General features: G+C 43.8%; 2 protein-coding genes across 7 annotated transcripts in view; one reads left to right on the top strand and one right to left on the bottom strand.

Annotated features, from left to right (window-relative positions):
- The window catches only part of ENOPH1 (enolase-phosphatase 1), a 65,718-nt gene extending 58,555 nt beyond the window's left edge, over positions 1 to 7,163 (bottom strand). For 4 of the 5 annotated variants that reach the window (XR_010731924.1, XR_010731923.1, XR_010731922.1 and 1 more), the window contains exon 1: positions 6,872 to 7,163. Coding sequence is in view for 2 of the 5 variants with exons in the window: in XM_066280263.1 (XP_066136360.1) it covers positions 6,872 to 6,926 (55 nt within the window). In the remaining 3 variants the exon portion in view is untranslated. Of the gene's footprint in view, positions 1 to 6,842 lie in introns of all 5 variants that reach the window. The other variant, XM_066280264.1, reaches the window with a different exon arrangement.
- A 147-nt stretch (positions 7,164 to 7,310) lies between these two features.
- On the top strand, positions 7,311 to 13,035 carry HNRNPDL (heterogeneous nuclear ribonucleoprotein D like). 2 transcript variants are annotated; one of them, XR_010731921.1, is made up of 9 exons: positions 7,311 to 8,487; positions 9,255 to 9,423; positions 9,527 to 9,688; positions 10,146 to 10,277; positions 10,412 to 10,526; positions 11,057 to 11,227; positions 11,541 to 11,634; positions 11,993 to 12,097; positions 12,773 to 13,035. XR_010731921.1 is itself a non-coding variant. In XM_066280262.1 (8 exons), the coding sequence occupies exons 1-7, from the start codon at positions 8,045 to 8,047 to the stop codon at positions 11,609 to 11,611; spliced, it is 1,263 nt and encodes a 420-aa protein (XP_066136359.1). In that variant the 5' UTR covers positions 7,313 to 8,044; the 3' UTR covers positions 11,612 to 11,634; positions 12,773 to 13,035. The 2 variants fall into 2 exon arrangements, 1 of the variants encoding a protein (XP_066136359.1); XM_066280262.1 differs by lacking the exon at positions 11,993 to 12,097 and having other exon boundaries at positions 7,313 to 8,487.
- Positions 13,036 to 18,372: the final 5,337 nt, after the last annotated feature.

Genomic DNA, 18,372 nt, shown 5'->3' on the forward strand with positions numbered 1-18,372 from the left:
GGGGGCTGGATAAATGGCCTCAGGGGGCCGTAGTTTGGGGACGCCTGCTTGTTCATTGATTGCTTTCTCATATGTGCCTTGACTGTGGGCCTTCAGCAGACCGAGTAACCCCTTGCTTGAGCCAGAGACTTTGGGTCCAAGCTGGTGAGTTTTGCTCAAACCAGATGAGCCCGCGCTCAAGCTGGCGACCTCGGGGTCTCGAACCTGGGTCCTCGGCACCCCAGTCCGATGCTCTATCCACTGCGCCACCGCCTGGTCAGGCGGTGCAGTCTAAGTTTTGACAATCAGCTGGTCCGCAGGTTAAAGTGTTTTCATCTCTCCCCACTTGTGTTTGCTCACCAACTCTGCTTGCTGTCATGCAAGTCTTTCCAAATCTTCATTCAATGATTTGAACTTATTCACTCACATGTCTGAGGCCTTCAGGTCAGCAGCTTGTAGCTCAAAATCTCTAACGGAGACACCGGGGATGTAACTCAGGCCGGCACTGTCCACGGCACACTCGTGTGGATGGGTGCTGAACTTAAAAAGACGAGTGCGCTTTGAATGACTGCAGGAGATTAGATGTGAAGCCCACTAGGTGCTGGAGATCAAGATGTTGAGCAGGGTCACTTGCTGTGCATGCATCTTTAAACTCTCCCAGTTTTTCAAAGTGTAGTAAACAACCTGTTTCAATGTCGAAGATGAAGAGTTCCAGCTTGTTTTCAAATGCAAACACTGCTTGTTGAAGGGATTAAGACTGTATCTCCAACACCTTGCATTTTCACATTGAGCTGGTTCAGATGTTCAGTCATGTCCACGGGATAGTAGAACTTCAGGAGCCACTCAGTGTTAGCTAACTCAGGATGCTTGACGTTTTTCATTTCAAGAAAAGTCCGGATTTCGCTCAGACAAGCCGCGAAACGGCTGAGCACCTTCCCTCTTGACAACCAACGCACATTGCTGTGCAGAAGCAGACCAGGATAATTATTCCCAACTTTATCCAGCAGTGTTTTAAACTGGCGATCATTTAAAGCTCAGACAACAATACAGTTGACCACCCAAATGACCAGCAATATCACCTCACCAAGCTGCTTGCCACACAGCTGAGCACAAAGCACCTCCTGATGTAGGATGCAGTGAGAACTTAGGATGGGTCTCTTTTCACATTCACGAAGAAGTGCTACGAATCCTGTTTTTCCCCACCATGCACGGAGCACCATCAGTACACACCGAAATAAGTTTATCCATCGGTAGATTTTTTTCTTTAGCAAATTCCGTGAAACACTTGAATAAATCCTCCCTTCTTGTTGTCTCTTTCATAGGCAAAACAGGAAGACTTTCCTCACGTAGTGTGTCACTGACAGCACACCTTGCAATCATGCTGAACTGGGATAAATGGCTTACGTCTGTTGACTCATACAAAGCGAGAGAAAAGAATGGTGCTGCATTTATGTCCCTCACTTGTGTTGCCTCATTTTGATTTGCCATCATGATGGTACAATCGTGAACAGTTCTTGCAGACAGAGGCATGTCTTTTATTCGTTTTGATTATCTTGTCTTTATCTGAAAAATCGTCAAAAAGTTCATTGGCAACATCAAGCATGAACGTTTTGGCATACTCCCCATCTGTGAATGGCTTTCCGTTTCTCACAATTGCTAAAGCACCAGCAAAACTAGCCAAATTCCAGTCACCTTATTGAGTCCAAACACGGAGTTGCTGCTGACTAGCTTGCACTCTGCACAGTAGCTCTTGACATGCTTTCTTCCTGCTGTCCTCCGCTGGATATTTTGATGCAAATGTAATATGGCGTGTGTCGAGGTGCCGCTTTATATTTGACCATTTCATCGATGCAATTTTATCATTGCATATTAGACACACTGCAGAATCTGCTCTCTCCACAAAGGTGAATTCCTCTGTCCATTCCTGCTGTAAAGTACAATATTCCTCATCTTTTTTTCTTTTAGCCATCTTCTTCATCAAAAGGGTTTCTGCAGTTAGCTAGCTGACTACTTCATTAAAAGGAGGGAAGTTTACATCCTGATCTCACAACGACCTGTGTACGTTATGCATTATCCAATAAAAATTTGGTGTTGTCCCAGAGGACAGCTGTGATTGGCTCCAGCCACCCACAATCATGAACAGGAACGGTAGAAAACGAATGGATTGTAATACATGAGAATGTTTTATATTTTTATCATTAATTTTTTTTATTAAAGATTTGTCTGCGAGCCAGATGCAGCCATCAAAACAGCCACATCTGATTCGCGAGCCATAGGTTCCCTACTCCTGCAATATATGAATGATGCATTACAGAACTGTACACCTGAAACCTATATAAATTTAGTAACCACTGACATGCCAATAAATTCAACTGAAAAATAAAAAGTAGAAATTAAAAATTTTTTTTGAAAAATCAGATGTACACATTCCAAGCAAAAGGTGATGCTTTGCCTCATTTCACCTCCCATATTTTAAATAAGCATCCTTTTCAGAGTCTATTTAGTGGCACATTTTTTCTCATTTTATTCTCTTTGTTGGTGATTTTGCAGCTTAATATTGGCCAAGTATTGTCTAATGTTCCGTTGGGCAAGAAAGCTTTGATGTGCCTTATGCAGAGAATTGTGTTAGACAAGCTTTGTTAAAGCATGAGTTACACTGCCATCGGCCAGTTCAATGGTAACGAATCAATAATATATATTAAACAAGGTAAATAGAAACACATAAAGCAAGTTTATATATTGATCAGTGGATGAAAATGTTGTGACCAGAGGCTCACAGGAACCTAACCCTGTATTTTCTCTAGGGGAGATAATTCAGTATTTGCTAACATGATGTTCTCAGTGACTTTACAGAACATAACTACTGCAACTGTTGTTACATGTAGTAACTCAACATGTAGCAACAGGAAAGCCACCGAATTATAGAGCATTTTCAGGGACAAGAGGTCATTTTCTCCAAACTCAAACATTAGTTGAAGGTTCCTGACAGGATAACTACTGGGGCTGATGTAGTGTTATTTCATAGCATACATGATAAAGACATTAGAAGAACGCAATGCACAAAGTCAGAAAATGAAAAATAAATCACCAAGTTCAAAGATCAAGAGGTGGCTGCATGGGGGTAAGGGAAGAGAATATAACATTTATCTATACTTATTTATTTTGTCTTTAAATTTCAATTTACTTTATAATTTAATAATGGTACAATATGTGTACACAGTTTATAAATTCTATTGGTACTGCCTTCTGCTGATGGCGTACAAGACTGAAAAAAGTTGGGAGATCACACTACAGAGGATCAGTCAATATCTGCAAATAAACACCAAGGGCACCTGTCGTTCAGTGAGGGACAGGGCTGGTGGTTTTGAGGAGTCAGATGCACTGGGAACATGTGAGGAAATCTAGGTTCTACTGCTGCTCTGCCCCCAAGTTGTGATGATCTTCACAAAGCTGTGATGATCCTCACACCAGACATTCCTACAGGAATCAATTGTCTCATGAAAAATTAATTCACAGATTGTAACACTCACCAAACTAAGCCAGGAGCCCTTCTTGCTCCAAAAATTTGACAATTCTATGACTCGGAGAAAAAGACACAATAGCTGGTAAGTAAAACCACTGTGTGCTGTCGCCTGGAGTCCAATGGTTGAGGCATGCCCTTGAAAGAGCGACAGGCTGTCCACAGAACACTACTTCCCGAATGGGAAGAGTCTATGGAATCCTTCAAGAGACTCTGTTAGTGTTATATTACATAGTTCAGCTAATCGACTGTAAGTGCTCGGCAAAAAAGGGAGAGTTGGGGAGGGAAGGAAAAACTAATCCTAACCATAACCAGTGCTGGCAATCTGTCTGTCATTCTACCAAATGAGGGTTTTCTGTTCCCTGGGTCAATTCGCCAGGCTCTAACAATGAGAGGTTCATATCTGATACAATGTATTATTCATTTATATCACCTGACCATTAATCAACTACTTTCTTTGGTGCCCAAGTGGAGAAACAGGTATTGTTTCAACCTTAAAGGAAAAATGGCTGCATCTGACTTACTAAAAGATGGAAATCAGCCATAGAGGACTGACCTCCTCAGAATAATTGACAATATTCAATTTTCACAGTATACACTGACTATAGAATCAACCCCCAAATAAAGTAATACTCATTATAGTTTATTCTAGTCTAAGAGCTCACTCCTGAACCTATCACCAAGAGGTAGTGTAAAGTGAATTTTGTTACAATGTGCCTTTATGGTACCTCACATTGTTTAAAGTGCTCTCATATTAACTGAGTCATTTAATGCAAAGACAAAACAAGAACTGTGGTTCCCAACTCAGAGATCAAATGCAATAATGAAAAAGATTTTGAGCCAGACAATTAGAGTTCAAATTCCATACTGTTCAATTTTTCAGAGCTTTAGTTTCCTATCATTTTCACACCTCACCGAGTTTTTGGGGATGAGTCAAGTATACAAATTGCATGTATACAGTACTTTTATCATTCCACAGAAAATAGTGCTTCAAGTTCACACACCTAATGTGACTAATCCCTAATTCTCACTCCATCAGCTCCCTGTTTAGAGATTCAAGAAAAATTTAACAGACTGACTGGTGGTGGTGCAGTGGATAGTGTGGACCCAGAACACAGGTCACAGGTTGAAGCCCTGGGGTCCCTGGCTCTGAGTGTGGGTGGGGCTCATCAGCATAGGGTTGCTGGCTTGAGTGGGAGAATGTTCCACATGATCCCAAAGCTCGCCAACTTGAGCCCAGAGGTCACTGGCATGAAAAGCCCAAAGTCACTGGTTTGAGCAAGGGTTTGGCCCCAGTCATGGCACAGACAAGAAGCAATCAATGCACAACTAAAGTGAAAGCAACTACAAGTTGATGCCTCTCACCCTCTCTCTCAATTCCCGTTTCTCACTCTCTCGCTCAAAAAACAAAGAATATAACCAACCTAGCATCTTTTAAAAAGATGTTCAAAAGATAGAACTAGGCCCTGGCCAGTTGGCTCAGCAATAGCGTCCACCCAGCATGTGGAAGTTCCACACTGATTCCTGCTCAGGGCACATAGAAGTGCCCATCAGCTTCTACACCCCTCCCCTTCTCCCCTCCCTCCCTTTTTCTCTCTCTTCCCCTCTTGCAGCCACGGCTGGATAGGTTCCAGCATTTAGGCCCCCTGGCCCTAAAAATAGCTAGGTTGCTGGCATCTGCCAGGTGGATCCTGGTTGCGGTGCATGCAGGAATCTGTCTCTTTCTCTCTCCTCTCCTCTCATTTAAAAACAAAACGAACTACTCCGCGAAATGTTTTGGTTCAAGTAAATTTGTGAAATGCTCTCTTGAAGACTCAAAAAGGATATGTTTGTGCAGGTGTGTATAATACAAAGTCTCTATAATTGTTTTTATATAAAGCTGACTCATCATGTACACATTTCCCAAAAGTACATTTAATAATGGAATCCCGCCTGACCTGTGGTGGCGCACTGGGTAAAGCATTGACCTGGAATGCCGAAGTTGCTCATTCGAAACCCCAGGCTTGCCTGGTCGAGGCACATATGGGAGTTGATGCTTTCTGCTACTCCCTCTGTTCTATCTCTTTCCTCTCTCTCTCTCTCTCTCCTCTCTCTCTAGGGATAAAAATGAATAGATAAAAAAAAATAAAATCAATAAATATATTTAAAAAAATAATGGAATCCCTTTTTGCATAATTACTATAAACAAGCACACAGACCTAGAGTTCTTATGAACATATAGTACTGTCAGGTGAACCTACTTTTTTGGAAACGTTGGTTTTGAGGCCCTGGCCGGATAGCTCAGTTGATTAGAGCATGGCAGGACATATAGACATTGCAGGTTCAACCCTGTCAGGGTACATACAACAATCAACCAATGATGGCATGAATAATTGAAACAAGAAGTCAATGTTTTTCTCTGTCTCTCCCTCTCTCTCTAAAAATCATTTTAAAAAGTTAAAAAATAAACATCGGTTTAGATAAATCAGTGTATAGCAAATTGACATAATTATATTAGGGTAGTTAATATTAATAAAATGATTAACAGATTGTAGAACAAGACACAAGAAACCAGGGATACCTGAAAAGTCATCCTAACACTTTTTTTTTTTTTTTTGTATTTTTCTGAAGTTGGAAACGGGGAGGCAGTCAGACTCTCACAAGCGCCGGACCAGGATCCACCCGGCTTGCCCACCAGGGAGCGATGCTCTATTGCAACCAGGGCCATTCTAGAGCCTGAGGCAGAGGCCATGGAGCCATCCTCAGTAACCGGGCCAACTTTGCTCCAATGGAGCCTTGGCTGCGGGAGGAGAAGAGAGAGGAAGGAGAGGGGGAGGGGTGGAGAAGCAGATGGGCGCTTCTCCTGTGTGCCCTGACTGGGAATCGAACCCGGGACTCCTGCACGCCAGGCCGACGCTCTACCACTGAGCCAACCGGCCAGGGCCTAACACTTAAGTCTTTCCTTTTGCAGGACTAGAAGCCTCAAGGACCACTAGATCGCGGCCACCACATCGCCAAGTCAACCAGACAGAAGGCGGGGTTCAACTACCCCGCGGGCGGCGCACACTTTGCCTCATCCTGACGCTGCAGACCATTCCCTCCTCCACCCTCTTCCACCACCACCTCCATCGTTTCCCACCCATCTGCTTGTAACCAAACACTGGGATGGGAGAGGGTGAGATGGTGCCGGGAGAAAAAGCATCCCCACAAGCCGCCGCAGCCTTTCTACTTCTCCCCCACAGCGGGTGCAAAGCCACACCGCCTTTTCTACCTCTCGTGTCTCTACTGCAAGGTCTACAATACTCAAAATATTTTAAATTGATTTTAAGCACAAGTAACTTCCCCGCTCCCTTCCTCCCCTCACCTTCACGAAAGCAATCGGGGTAGTGGTACCTTCGATATCTAACAGGATCACTGTGACTTCGGCGGGCACTGAAAGCACGACCATTTCAACACCGAATTATTACCACGGGCCTACAGGTAAGGAGGGCGGTGCCGAGCGCGCCCCCTGCACTATCCTGGGCTTCTGACAGCTCCGCAGGGATCTCCGAGTGGTCAACCGCCAGCAGCCGGAAGCACGAGGGGAAGAAGCCACCTCCACGCCCCCGAAAACGGAGAAGGGAGCGCGCAAGGCACCTGAGCTCTGCAGCTGCCCAGGGCCGTAGGCCGAGACCACGTGGGCAGGAAAAAGGCGGGCCTGGCGGGGCTCCGAAGGGGTGGGGGGAAGTAAAAGCGTCGACACCGGTTGGCCGCTAGAGAGCCTCGAACTGTTCCGTCAAAATAGACCTCGCATGGGCGGGAACAAAGCGAACGCGGGAGCGGAGTGCGCGGGCGCGCTCTCTCCGCAGACTGGTTGAGCGAGCGGGAGCCCCGCGAGTGGCGCGCCGGGGATGTGAGTGCCCCTTGCCCTCTACAGCACCTGGCCCCCACCCCGCCCACTGTCTCCGTTTTTGCATATATACAGTAATCGGGCCGGCCCTGCGCCCCTCCTCCCGTCCTCAGCCGGCAAAAGAGGCCGTGCGGACGTCCTGGCTGGCTTGACTGCGGTGGCGCGGATCCGGCCTATCGGCCGCAGGGAGGTCCGCCGCCCCTCTCGCCTGGCGTACTAGTAGCGGTAGGGGAAGAGGCGCCGGCGCCGCGCCGCGGGCCGTAGGGGCCGCCGCGCGCCCGTTTCCTGTTCGGCTGGTTCCAGCCAGCTCGAGGACAAAACACGCGTGCGCGCGGCGGACGGGCAGGCGCGCTCGCCGCCTCATCCGTCGGTGCCGGGTGCAGTCCGCCTTTTTGTGGAGCAGCCCGGCCAGGGTGCTAATCGATAGCGGCAGCCGCAGCAGTTCCGCACTGGGAACCGAGGGCGGAGGAAGGCAGGGTTGACGGCTGTTGCCAAGAGTGGGCTGGACCGGACGCCAGAGACAAAGGCTCTCAAGGCAAGAAAGACTTGGCCCTGTGACCGCGCTGCTCGGGATTTTTGAACCCAGGAATTTTCGCCCCTTCGTTTTCTCTTCGGACGCTTCTCTCCCAAGCCTGCGTCCTCTCATCCGCGACTTCGCCCCTCACCGGAGGGCCGCGATGGAGGTCCCGCCCCGGCTTTCCCATGTGCCGCCGCCATTGTTTCCCTCCGCTCCCGCTACTTTAGCCTCCCGCAGCCTCTCCCATTGGCGGCCACGGGCACCGCGGCAGCTCGCCCCGCTCCTCCCTTCGCTCGCTCCCAGCTCTGCCCGACAGGGGGCGCGCCGTGCCCAGCGCCACGTCACCGCCCAGCAGCCCTCCCGATTGGCGGGCGGGGCGGCTATAAAGGGAGGGCGCAGGCGGCGCCCGGATCTCTTCCGCCGCCATTTTAAATCTAGTTCCATACAACGCTCCGCCGCCGCTGCTGCCGGGACTCGATCTACGCGCCAGCACCCCCTAGCAGACAGCTCCGCCACCATGGAGGACATGAACGAGTACAGCAACATAGAGGAATTCGCAGAGGGATCCAAGATCAACGCGAGCAAGAATCAGCAGGATGACGGGTACCGCACGCTTCTCCCCTCTCCCCCAGCGCGCCGCACGCGCCCTTCGTCTCTCGAGAGCCGCGCGCTGCCCACATCCTTGCCCGGAGTCGATGCCCCGCGTGCCCGCTGTGCCCTACTAGCTTGAAGGGGAGAGAAAAGTAGGAGACGGAGGGTTTGACTCGAGAGGCCCGCGGAAGGTGGGGGAAGGGCGGAGGGTTGGAGGCGGAGGGCGGAGACGGCGTCTGTGTCCCGAGTGCGCAGGCGTCGCTTGGGGCCCAAGGGGGAGGGGCCGGTCTCGCTGCACCACATGCTGCAGCTGCCGCCGCCTCTTCATTGTAAGTGTGTGTGTGTGTGTGGCTCCGCAGTTTTCCTGGAAAGAGTTTAGAGAACTCTTAATTTGGGAACCAGTGTGCAGTGGTCCCCAGGTCCCTAAAACGCGTTACTATGAGTTTCTTAGGTGGAACTTCAGCTTGACAGCTGAGGGAGAGGGTGGACCTAAATTTTGAGGGATTAGAAAGAAAGCTGGACTTTCTGAAGTAAAACAGTGCTTAACATTTTGTTGGCCTTGGCCTGGTTTAAACTTTGCGTTTATGCAGTGTGGAAGAGCAAGCTGTTATGACCTCAGTGGGATTTTGGAGTTTTTCGTGGTCTATTGATAATGTACTCTGAAAACATGGATTAAATTTTTTGTGCATAGAGATTACATTTACTGTACTTGTTTCATAAACCTAATCCCAAAATTTGATCGTTTTAGTTTTTAACCTTTAAAAAAATTTTATTTCTAGTAAAATGTTTATTGGAGGCTTGAGCTGGGATACAAGTAAGAAAGATCTGACTGAGTATTTGTCTCGATTTGGGGAAGTGGTAGACTGCACAATTAAAACAGATCCAGTCACCGGAAGATCAAGAGGATTTGGATTTGTGCTTTTCAAAGATGCCGCTAGTGTTGATAAGGTAGGAATGTGTTTTTGCATGATGCTGCTCTTGTGTGCTTCTTGCCAGTTGTTAGGAGGGTTGGTTGTATACTGCTGTCAGATTAAATAAATGTGTCTTTTAGGTTTTGGAACTGAAGGAACACAAACTGGATGGCAAATTGATAGACCCTAAAAGGGCCAAAGCTTTAAAAGGGAAGGAACCCCCAAAAAAGGTCTTTGTGGGTGGATTGAGCCCAGATACTTCTGAAGAACAAATTAAAGAATATTTTGGAGCCTTTGGAGAGGTGGGCTGTGTTGTTGCTAAAATGTGTCTTATATTTGATTCCTTTATGTAATATTTATCCTTGGCCTACTTCTTACAGAACAAATTCATGTCAGGTGAGGGGTTAAATTACTGCTTCCAGTCACACCATAGTTGGATCACAGTCTTTTGTGCTGCAATGGCAATCAGTTTCTAATTTTGGTGAAAACTTGGATGCTCTGGCGTGGTCATTGTTTGAACTTGTAACTATTGGACTCTTGATTATGAAATGATACTGGGGGAAAAAAGGTTTTTTTCTCCAGGTCACCAGAAATACTTAATGGATGAAGTGAATCACATTTAGTTTGATGTTGATATTAAGTAGCAGTAGTCTACAGAAGTGATCTTGTTAGAGTAACGTGTTATGTTGAAGCTTGCATAGGGCCTGTGATGTTCTGAAACCTTTGCTGGCTGATCTTGAGTGTGCTTCTTGATTTCAGATTGAAAACATTGAACTTCCCATGGATACAAAAACAAATGAAAGAAGAGGTTTTTGTTTTATCACATATACAGATGAGGAGCCAGTAAAGAAATTGTTAGAAAGCAGATACCATCAAATTGGTTCTGGGAAGGTAAAGCTATTTTAGTTATATTGAATGAAAAGTTTTGAATATCTTTTCACTAATGAAATAGTTTGCTTTGAGAATAAAATCTCATAACAGAACTTAAGTAACAATATTGTTTGCTTTTTAAAATTTGTCTATAGTGTGAAATCAAAGTTGCCCAACCCAAAGAGGTATATAGGCAGCAACAGCAGCAACAAAAAGGAGGAAGAGGTGCTGCAACTGGTGGACGAGGTGGTACTAGGGGTCGTGGCCGAGGTGAGGTTTAATTGTAGGGTCATGACTTACTGGTTTGAGCTGTAAACTACTAAATATGAGTAAGCCCATAAGAAAGTAAAGCCAGGTTTTAAATGTTTCAACATGGAAAATGCTCAGTTGAGTGGGTTGGTTTTTCATTTTATTGAGTTTATTGGTTTCACCATTTTAAAGATTGGCCACTGTAACAGTGTCATCAATGATAGGGGAATCATACCCATTAAATGTAGTAAAGATTACATAAAACACCAGGGCACGATAGTTTTTCTTGGGCATGAGTTCTTGCTTTATAATTAGTCTGCCTGTCTTCACCTTTATCCTGATTTTCCATTAAATTTAGGAAGCCTGATACTGGCAGGATTGGACTTTCTGCCCCTGCCCCCCCCCCCCCCCCCTTATGGCAGCTGGAGTAATACTTTTTCAATCAGATGGTCCATTCTGCCTTAAGATTTGCAGAGTGAGAGATAGGAACATATCGTTTTATGTTAGGAATGGGGGTCAAAATTGTTTCCTAACACTGTGCATTGTTTCAGGTCAGGGCCAAAACTGGAACCAAGGATTTAATAACTATTATGATCAAGGATATGGAAATTACAATAGTGCCTATGGTGGTGATCAAAACTATAGTGGCTATGGCGGCTATGATTATACTGGGTATAACTATGGGAACTATGGATATGGACAGGGATATGCAGACTACAGTGGTAAGAATATTTAACTTAATTTCCTAACCATTGGTATTAAAATTCAGAGTTAAATTATAATCCATTCTGAAATTGTGTGACTTTTCATTGAAGTATTTGAAGTTACATTTTTAAGGCAATTGATAGTCATAGGGTGATGTGTGAAGCTCAGGTTACAGATTTTCAAGATTGTGTGACTAGTTTGTAGGCTGTTGAAATGATTGTTTTCATATTTGTCATGCACAGTTCTATACATCTAATAGTTTTCTAAAATATATATAATAAAGCCATATTGTAAAGTCTCTTAATAAACATTTTTGTATTGTCAAAATAGGCCAGCAGAGCACTTATGGCAAGGCGTCTCGAGGGGGTGGCAATCACCAAAACAATTATCAGCCATACTAAAAGGCGGACATTGGAGAGAACAGGTGTGTATAAGAGCACAAGCCATCAGTAAAATTACCTAATTTAATTTAAAGATCAATAGACAAATGAAAAACAAGTAAAAACATATTGCGTAGCCTGTTTTTACTAAATTGTTAATTTTTAATTGCTTTTTGCCTAAAGTGTCTATAGATCTTTAACTTTAAAGTTTTACCTCACTTTCTTTAGTATTACAGAAAAACTTAAAAGTTTTTCTGTTTGCTTTGTGTACCAGGTGGTCTAGAGGAATAATTAAACTTTTTTAGAACTATTAACAGGTAAAGTACTGAAATGGGTACAACTTAAGGAAAACACGAATGTTGTCTTCTAACTCTGACATTATACCTTGTTTGTACCCGCCAGCGGGAACTTCATTGCAGGCCGTGTGTCACCCTGACCACGTCTATCTCTGGGGGTCGCACGTTGCGGGCAGAGCGCAAGGCATACACCAGAAAACGCTGTCCTGTGGTATGGTCTCTTCCAACTTCATGTACCAGCGTAAAGATTAAAGTGGAAAACTTCAGACTTTGGCTTCTTTTTTAATCTTTTTGGAGATTAAGTGTCTAAACTTAACTTAAATGGTTTTTTACAGGAGTTAAAGTACATAAATGCCTTTTTACAGCTTAATCATTTTGGTCTTCTGTTTAGTGTTGTATTTCAATTGTGGAGCCTCATTTTAAGTGTTCATTCTTTAAGATTTAATGCTTGCTTTTTCTTTTTATAGCTAATAGTGAAATCTACAAACCAAAACAAGAACTTTAAAATCTGGGATATTAATTAAAGATCATATGCACACAGCAATTTTTCTTGTGACATAATAACCTCATTAGAAATTAATATTTGTAGAAGCATTTTACTTGGTTTACTAGAGATGCTTCTAGTAGACTAATCTAGCACAGTTCAACCTGTGGATATGGGAAGGTTGCATTCCCCAATTCTTTTCTAAATAAATTTAAATTGATATCATTTGGGAACTTCAGGGTGAATTTATTACGTACTCAAATTGCATTTTGCCAATGAATATGCATGTGATCTTTAATTATTGAAGAAAATAAAGTGAGGACTTAAAACAATTCATGAAAGTGGACCTGAAAGCTTGTCAGCTTTGCACAAATCTAATTACTATTTTGTTTTTGTTTTTAGGAGGAGATTGTTAAAGTAACGCATCTCGCAGGATGACATTGAAGATTGATCTTCTGTTGCTCTAAGATGATTATTTTGTAAAAGACTTTCTAGTGTACAGACACAACTGTGTCCAACTGTATATAGCTGCCAATTAGTTTTCTTTGTTTTTACTTTGTCTTTTGCTATCTGTGTTATGATTCAATGTGGATTTGTGTTTATACAAACTTTATTTGTATGATTTCATGTTAAACCTCAAATAAATGCTTCCTTATGTGATTGTTTTTCTGTGTCAGGTACTAAATAGATCTGTAAAAGTGTGATTTTTAAATAAGCAATAATTAAGGCACAGTTTGTTTTGTAAGGAGTGTTGGTACGTAAGCAGAAACTGGTCTTCATGAATAGCCAGCTATAGTGTCACCCTGTTCCTCATTTTTAGATGTATTCTACACTCCCAGTCTTCATCTCCTTGTTAACAGGCTTTCACTACACTTCTAAATAATGTAATTTCCTCTCTGTATCTGGAGATGTTGTCATGGTTGTGATTAGTGCAAGCTTTGTAGTAGGCTGTGAGTCTTCTAAGGATTATATTCTGAAGATAAGTAACCCTTTAATGGCACAAAGCATGTTAGCTCCTTTTATGAATAGAAAAGGTTTTGCTTTGTTCCTGTCTCTGGAAAAACATTTGTTACAATTTGCTAAATATCTCTAACTTAATCAGTGGCCTGTTTGGGTGGGCCTTTGAATAATCATAGTTCCATGAATTTAACTTTTGATAAAGAAGCCCAGGGAAAGGGCACTGTTAAACTGGTAAGACCTACAGTTTGAGAGTATCAGAAATAGTCGCATCACACAGGAATTTGGTAGATAAGCCTGAGGTTATTAAAATTAGAGCAAAAGTGAGATTAAGGTATTTGAAGTAGTGCCTGAGTAAAATAGTTATATTCTGTTAGTATGTCATAGCAAGCACCAAACTGAACAGTTTACTCTACTGGGTTATTACGGAGCTTTATTGAGTGTGAGCAAGGTGATGTGATCTCTTAGAAAAAGCCGTGCTAATTTGTTTTTAATCCAATTAGTGCATGAGCTGTGTAGGTAAGCATATCCATATTTGTACATAGAAAGAATACTGGGAAATGATACGCTTGAAGTCTTATGTTAATGCAGATCTAAGGGTGACAAAGTCATGTCATTACAGCAGATCTTCCTGGTACACTAAAAAGCAATTTTAACTAGATTTTAAAGGATTTCCTAGGTAAATCCAAGCTTTGAATTTTATAGTAAGTGAAGTTAATAGAATTAAGGTTTTTAAAGTTTTGTTTTTATGGATCCATGTTAGTCACTAGGATTGACATATGTGTTCACGTGTAAATAGCTGACCTCATCTTAAAGTGTAAATTTTATGCTGATGAACCTGCCCTTTTATTTGGTGCCTGCAACTTTGTTCCAATGATGTCTGTACTTGCTGGAGTATTAAGTTGCAACGCTCTTGGCTTTGTTTTGCTCCGGTTTTCCTTTAATCTAATACCTAGGCCAATTACCAGTTTTGGCTATTACAAGGGGTGCTGTTGATTCTTTATACAACGCTAGGGAACAGAAGGGTTGGTTTTGCTTTGGGGGGAATATTTTTCACTTTATGTTGTCAAAGTCAGTAGGTGCAGTGTCTTTAGGGTAGTGAATCCTGTAGTTCAAGTTTATGATTAGGTGACAGGCTGACATTGAGATTGTCCTTTCCCTGATCAAAATTGAATAAAGGCTTTTTAAACAAAATCCAAACTCTTCAATCAAGTCTTGATATATATGACTTAAGAAATACACTACATCTAGAGATTGAGATCTTTTACAAAGATTTGGAGCGGGAATGAATATGCTCGTGTTTTGCACTTGTCCGAGGTACTTCGGACTCAATTGTGATTTTAGGCTCTAGTACCAGCATGAAAATTTGAAATAAATATCCCAAGGCTAAGTGCTATAGACAATTCTGTAAGGATGAATGGTAAAGTTAGTATCAAGGTTTCACTATGAAGTACTTAGAACTGAGCAAAGTGATTTGACAATTGAAGGGGAAGCAGAAATTCTGAAGTACCTGTAATAAACACTCAGCAAGATTTTAGAGGAGAGGGGAGGAGCAGGAAGCATCAGCTCCCTTATGTGCCTTGACCGAGCAAGCCCAATTTTGAACTGGCGACCTCAGCATTTCAGGTTGTTGCTTATCCACTGCATCACCACAGGCCAGGCTAGCAAGTCTCATAGCTATGTTTATAAGATTAAGAATATTCAGACCTGGCTGGTTGGCTTTGTGGTAGAGCGTCGACCTGGTGTGCAGAAGTCCTGGGTTCGATTCCCGGCAAGGGCACACAGGAGAAGCGCCCATCTGCTTCTCCACCCCTCCCCCTCCTTCCTCTCTGTCTCTCTCTTCCCCTCCCGCAGGCTCCACTGGAGCAAAGATGACCCGGGCGCTGGGGATGGCTCCTTGGCCTCTGCCCCAGGTGCTAGAGTGGCTCTGGTCGCAACAGAGCGACGCCCCAGAGGGGCAGAGCATCGCCCCCTGGTGGGCGTGCCCGGTGGATCCCGGTCGAGCGCATGCTGGAGTCTGTCTGTCTCTCCCCATTTCCAGCTTCAGAAAAATACAAAGAAAAAAAAAATTCAGGTGTGTGTTTGGCTTGATTGGTTCAAGTGCATTGGCCCTGGGTGCTGAAGATGGCTGCGTGGAACCTTTACTTCCAGTGCTAAAAATAGCTTGGTTGCAAGCATGGCTCCAGTTGGGCCGAGCATTGGTGCCAGGTGGATCCTGATCGGGGCACATGTGGGAGTCTATCATCTCCCTGTCACTTAGAAAAAGAAGGGAAAAAAGTCTATTGGGAAACTAAACATGGATGAGCAGAGCTTTAATTTCATTGTTTGATATTTTCATCATGGTGAGACCAAAAACCCTTTGCTTATCTCCAGTAATTGTAATAGAAACATTCACTACTAAGGTTACAATGTGATAACTCAACTGAAAAGGTAATTCAGGACACTGCAAGTAAGATAAATTAATTTTTAGTTGTAGGAAATGAATGTGTTATATAATTTGAATTGCTTCAGCATTAAGCAAAATCATACCATTCTGTAAAAATCACTGCAGTCTGACCAGGCAAGTGGCGCAGTGGATAGAGCATTGGCCTGGGATACTGAGGACCCAGGTTTGAAACCCGAAGGTCATTGGTTTGCGCACAATCTCACAGGCTTGAGTGCAGCGTCGCTGGCTTGAACATGGGATCATAGGACATGACCCCATGATTGCTGGCTTGTGCAAGGGGTCACTGCCTTAGCTGGAGCCCCAGGGTCAAGACACATGAGAAAGCAATCAATGAACAACTAAGGTGCTGCAACTACGAGTTGGTGCTTATCTCTCTCCCTGTCTCCCTGCACCCCTTGCTAAAAAAAAAATAAAAAAATAAATTCTAATTCCTCCCAACTTTCCAACCTAGTCACTGCCATTTACTGAGGTCTCAACTTTTGGAGCAAAAATAATGCAACTTTATCTTTTATACTGTCATTCAAAAGTGTATTAGTCATAAAAATATGGGCTGTTCTTTTAAGATTGGTTAGTTTTATATATTTTTGACTTGGAACAGTCCAATTGGATGTGGAATACAAGTTTTGGTTGAATAACAAATTCACATAGGACTTCTCAACCACTTTTTTATAAATGGTAGGAAAGAATACAGTGGTCTGGAGGCTAAAGGGTTATGCTGAACATTCTGAAGATTTGTGTTACTTTAAATGGCAGTTTAAGCTCGTTTTAGCCTTGGCTGGTTAGCTCAGTGGTAGAGCATCGGCCCAGTGTGTGGAAGTCCAGGGTTCAGTTCTTGGTCAGGGCACACAGGAGAAGCGACCATCTGCTTCTCCACCCCTCCCCACTTTCTCTTTGTCCCGCAGCCATGGCTCGTTGGCATGGTTGGAGCAATTTGGTCCTGGGTCCTAAGAAAGGTACCATGGCTTTGCCTTGGATGCTGAAAAGGCTTGGTTGCTGAGCAACAGAGCAGTGGCCCCAGATGGGCCAAGCATCACCCTGTAGGGGGTTTGCCAAGTGGACCCAGTCAGTTGGGGTGCATGCTGGAGTCTGCCTCCCCACCTCCCCACCTCCCTACCTCTTAAAAAATCTCCAGTTTTCCTCCTATCAGTATTCATTTAAGACGTGTGCCACTTGGGAAGGCATATATATCATCTTGGTGGTGGGACTGAGGGACAGTTTAAAAAAATATTCAACATAATATACAGATTTGTTACTTAAAATTTAGTAAGATAAAATGATTACATAAGTTGTGATTTAACAAAAATCAGAAGTTTGAAATATCTGAGAAACACTATCCTTATCCAGCAGATGAACTCTTCAGATGAAAGGAAAACTTAAAACATATCTATACACAAGTAAATGTAGTTCCAGCGAAATTAAACTTCGAAAGCCACCTAGCTTAAGTGGCTCTTGAAATTGTTTGCTTTTATGGTAGAATGACTAAAATTTATTGAATTTGCTATCATTGATGAGTTGCACAGAGCTTCAGGTGGTACTTGGATATTTGCGTATTGGCTGGTGAATACTCATAGGGTGACTGTTCTATTGATGAGACAATAATGGCCAATCCCACAAAAGGTCCTATGCAAAACCTTGATTAATTCTGATTTTTCAGGTTGGAGAAGTTAGCCAATTAGTTGGAAATGCCCATTTATTAAATTTTGTAAACCTACATTTCTATCAAGCTTCTATAAAACTGTCAAGCATTTCTGAGGCCTAGATTTTGAACAGAAGTATTCTGGAAATAAATTTTAAGCATTAAGACTGGTCAGCAGTCTTTTAGTTAATTTCTGAGTGCTGAGATCTTTTGAAGTGGGATTTTTTTTTTTTCCATTTTTCCGAAGCTGGAAACGGGGAGGCAGTCAGACTCCCCCATGCGCCCGACCGGGACCCACCAGGCATGCCCACCAGGGGGCGATGCTCTGCCCCTCTGGGGCATTGCTCTGTTGCATCCAGAGCCATTCTAGCACCTGAGGCAGAGGCCATGGAGGCGTCCTTAGCACCCGGGCCAACTTTGTTCCAGTAGAGCCTTGCCTGCGGGAGTGGACGAGAGAGACAGAGAGGAAGGAGACGGGGAGAGGTGGAGAAACAGTGGGCGCTTCTCCTGTGTGCCCTGGCCGGAAATCGAACCTGGGACTCCTGCACGCCAGGCCGATGCTCTACCACTGAGCCAACCGGCCAGGGCCTGAAGTAGGATTTAATAATTGATTTCATTCTGTTCCTGATAAACTGGAGCCACCGCTTGTTCCCATGATAGGTATGTCCTATGGAATTGACAGCGACTATTTCAGGTAGTCCTACACCATCACACATTTAGGACAAACTTAGTTTTCTATAGACTAGTGGTTCTCAACCTTTTTACACTTTGGGGCTGGTGAAAATAGGATTATTTCGGGGACCGCTAAGGTGCAAATCACCCTGAGCATAAGTGAATTTGAGTAAGATCACTGGGTACATCAGGGTGATTAATACTTTCATGGACCGGCATGAAATTTCTAGCAGACTGGTCAGCAGACCAGCGGTTGAAAACCACTGCAATGGACCACACAAGCAGAGGGAG

Source organism: Saccopteryx bilineata, chromosome 5 (genome assembly GCF_036850765.1).
Source record: "Saccopteryx bilineata isolate mSacBil1 chromosome 5, mSacBil1_pri_phased_curated, whole genome shotgun sequence".
NCBI classification, from domain to species: domain Eukaryota; kingdom Metazoa; phylum Chordata; class Mammalia; order Chiroptera; family Emballonuridae; genus Saccopteryx; species Saccopteryx bilineata.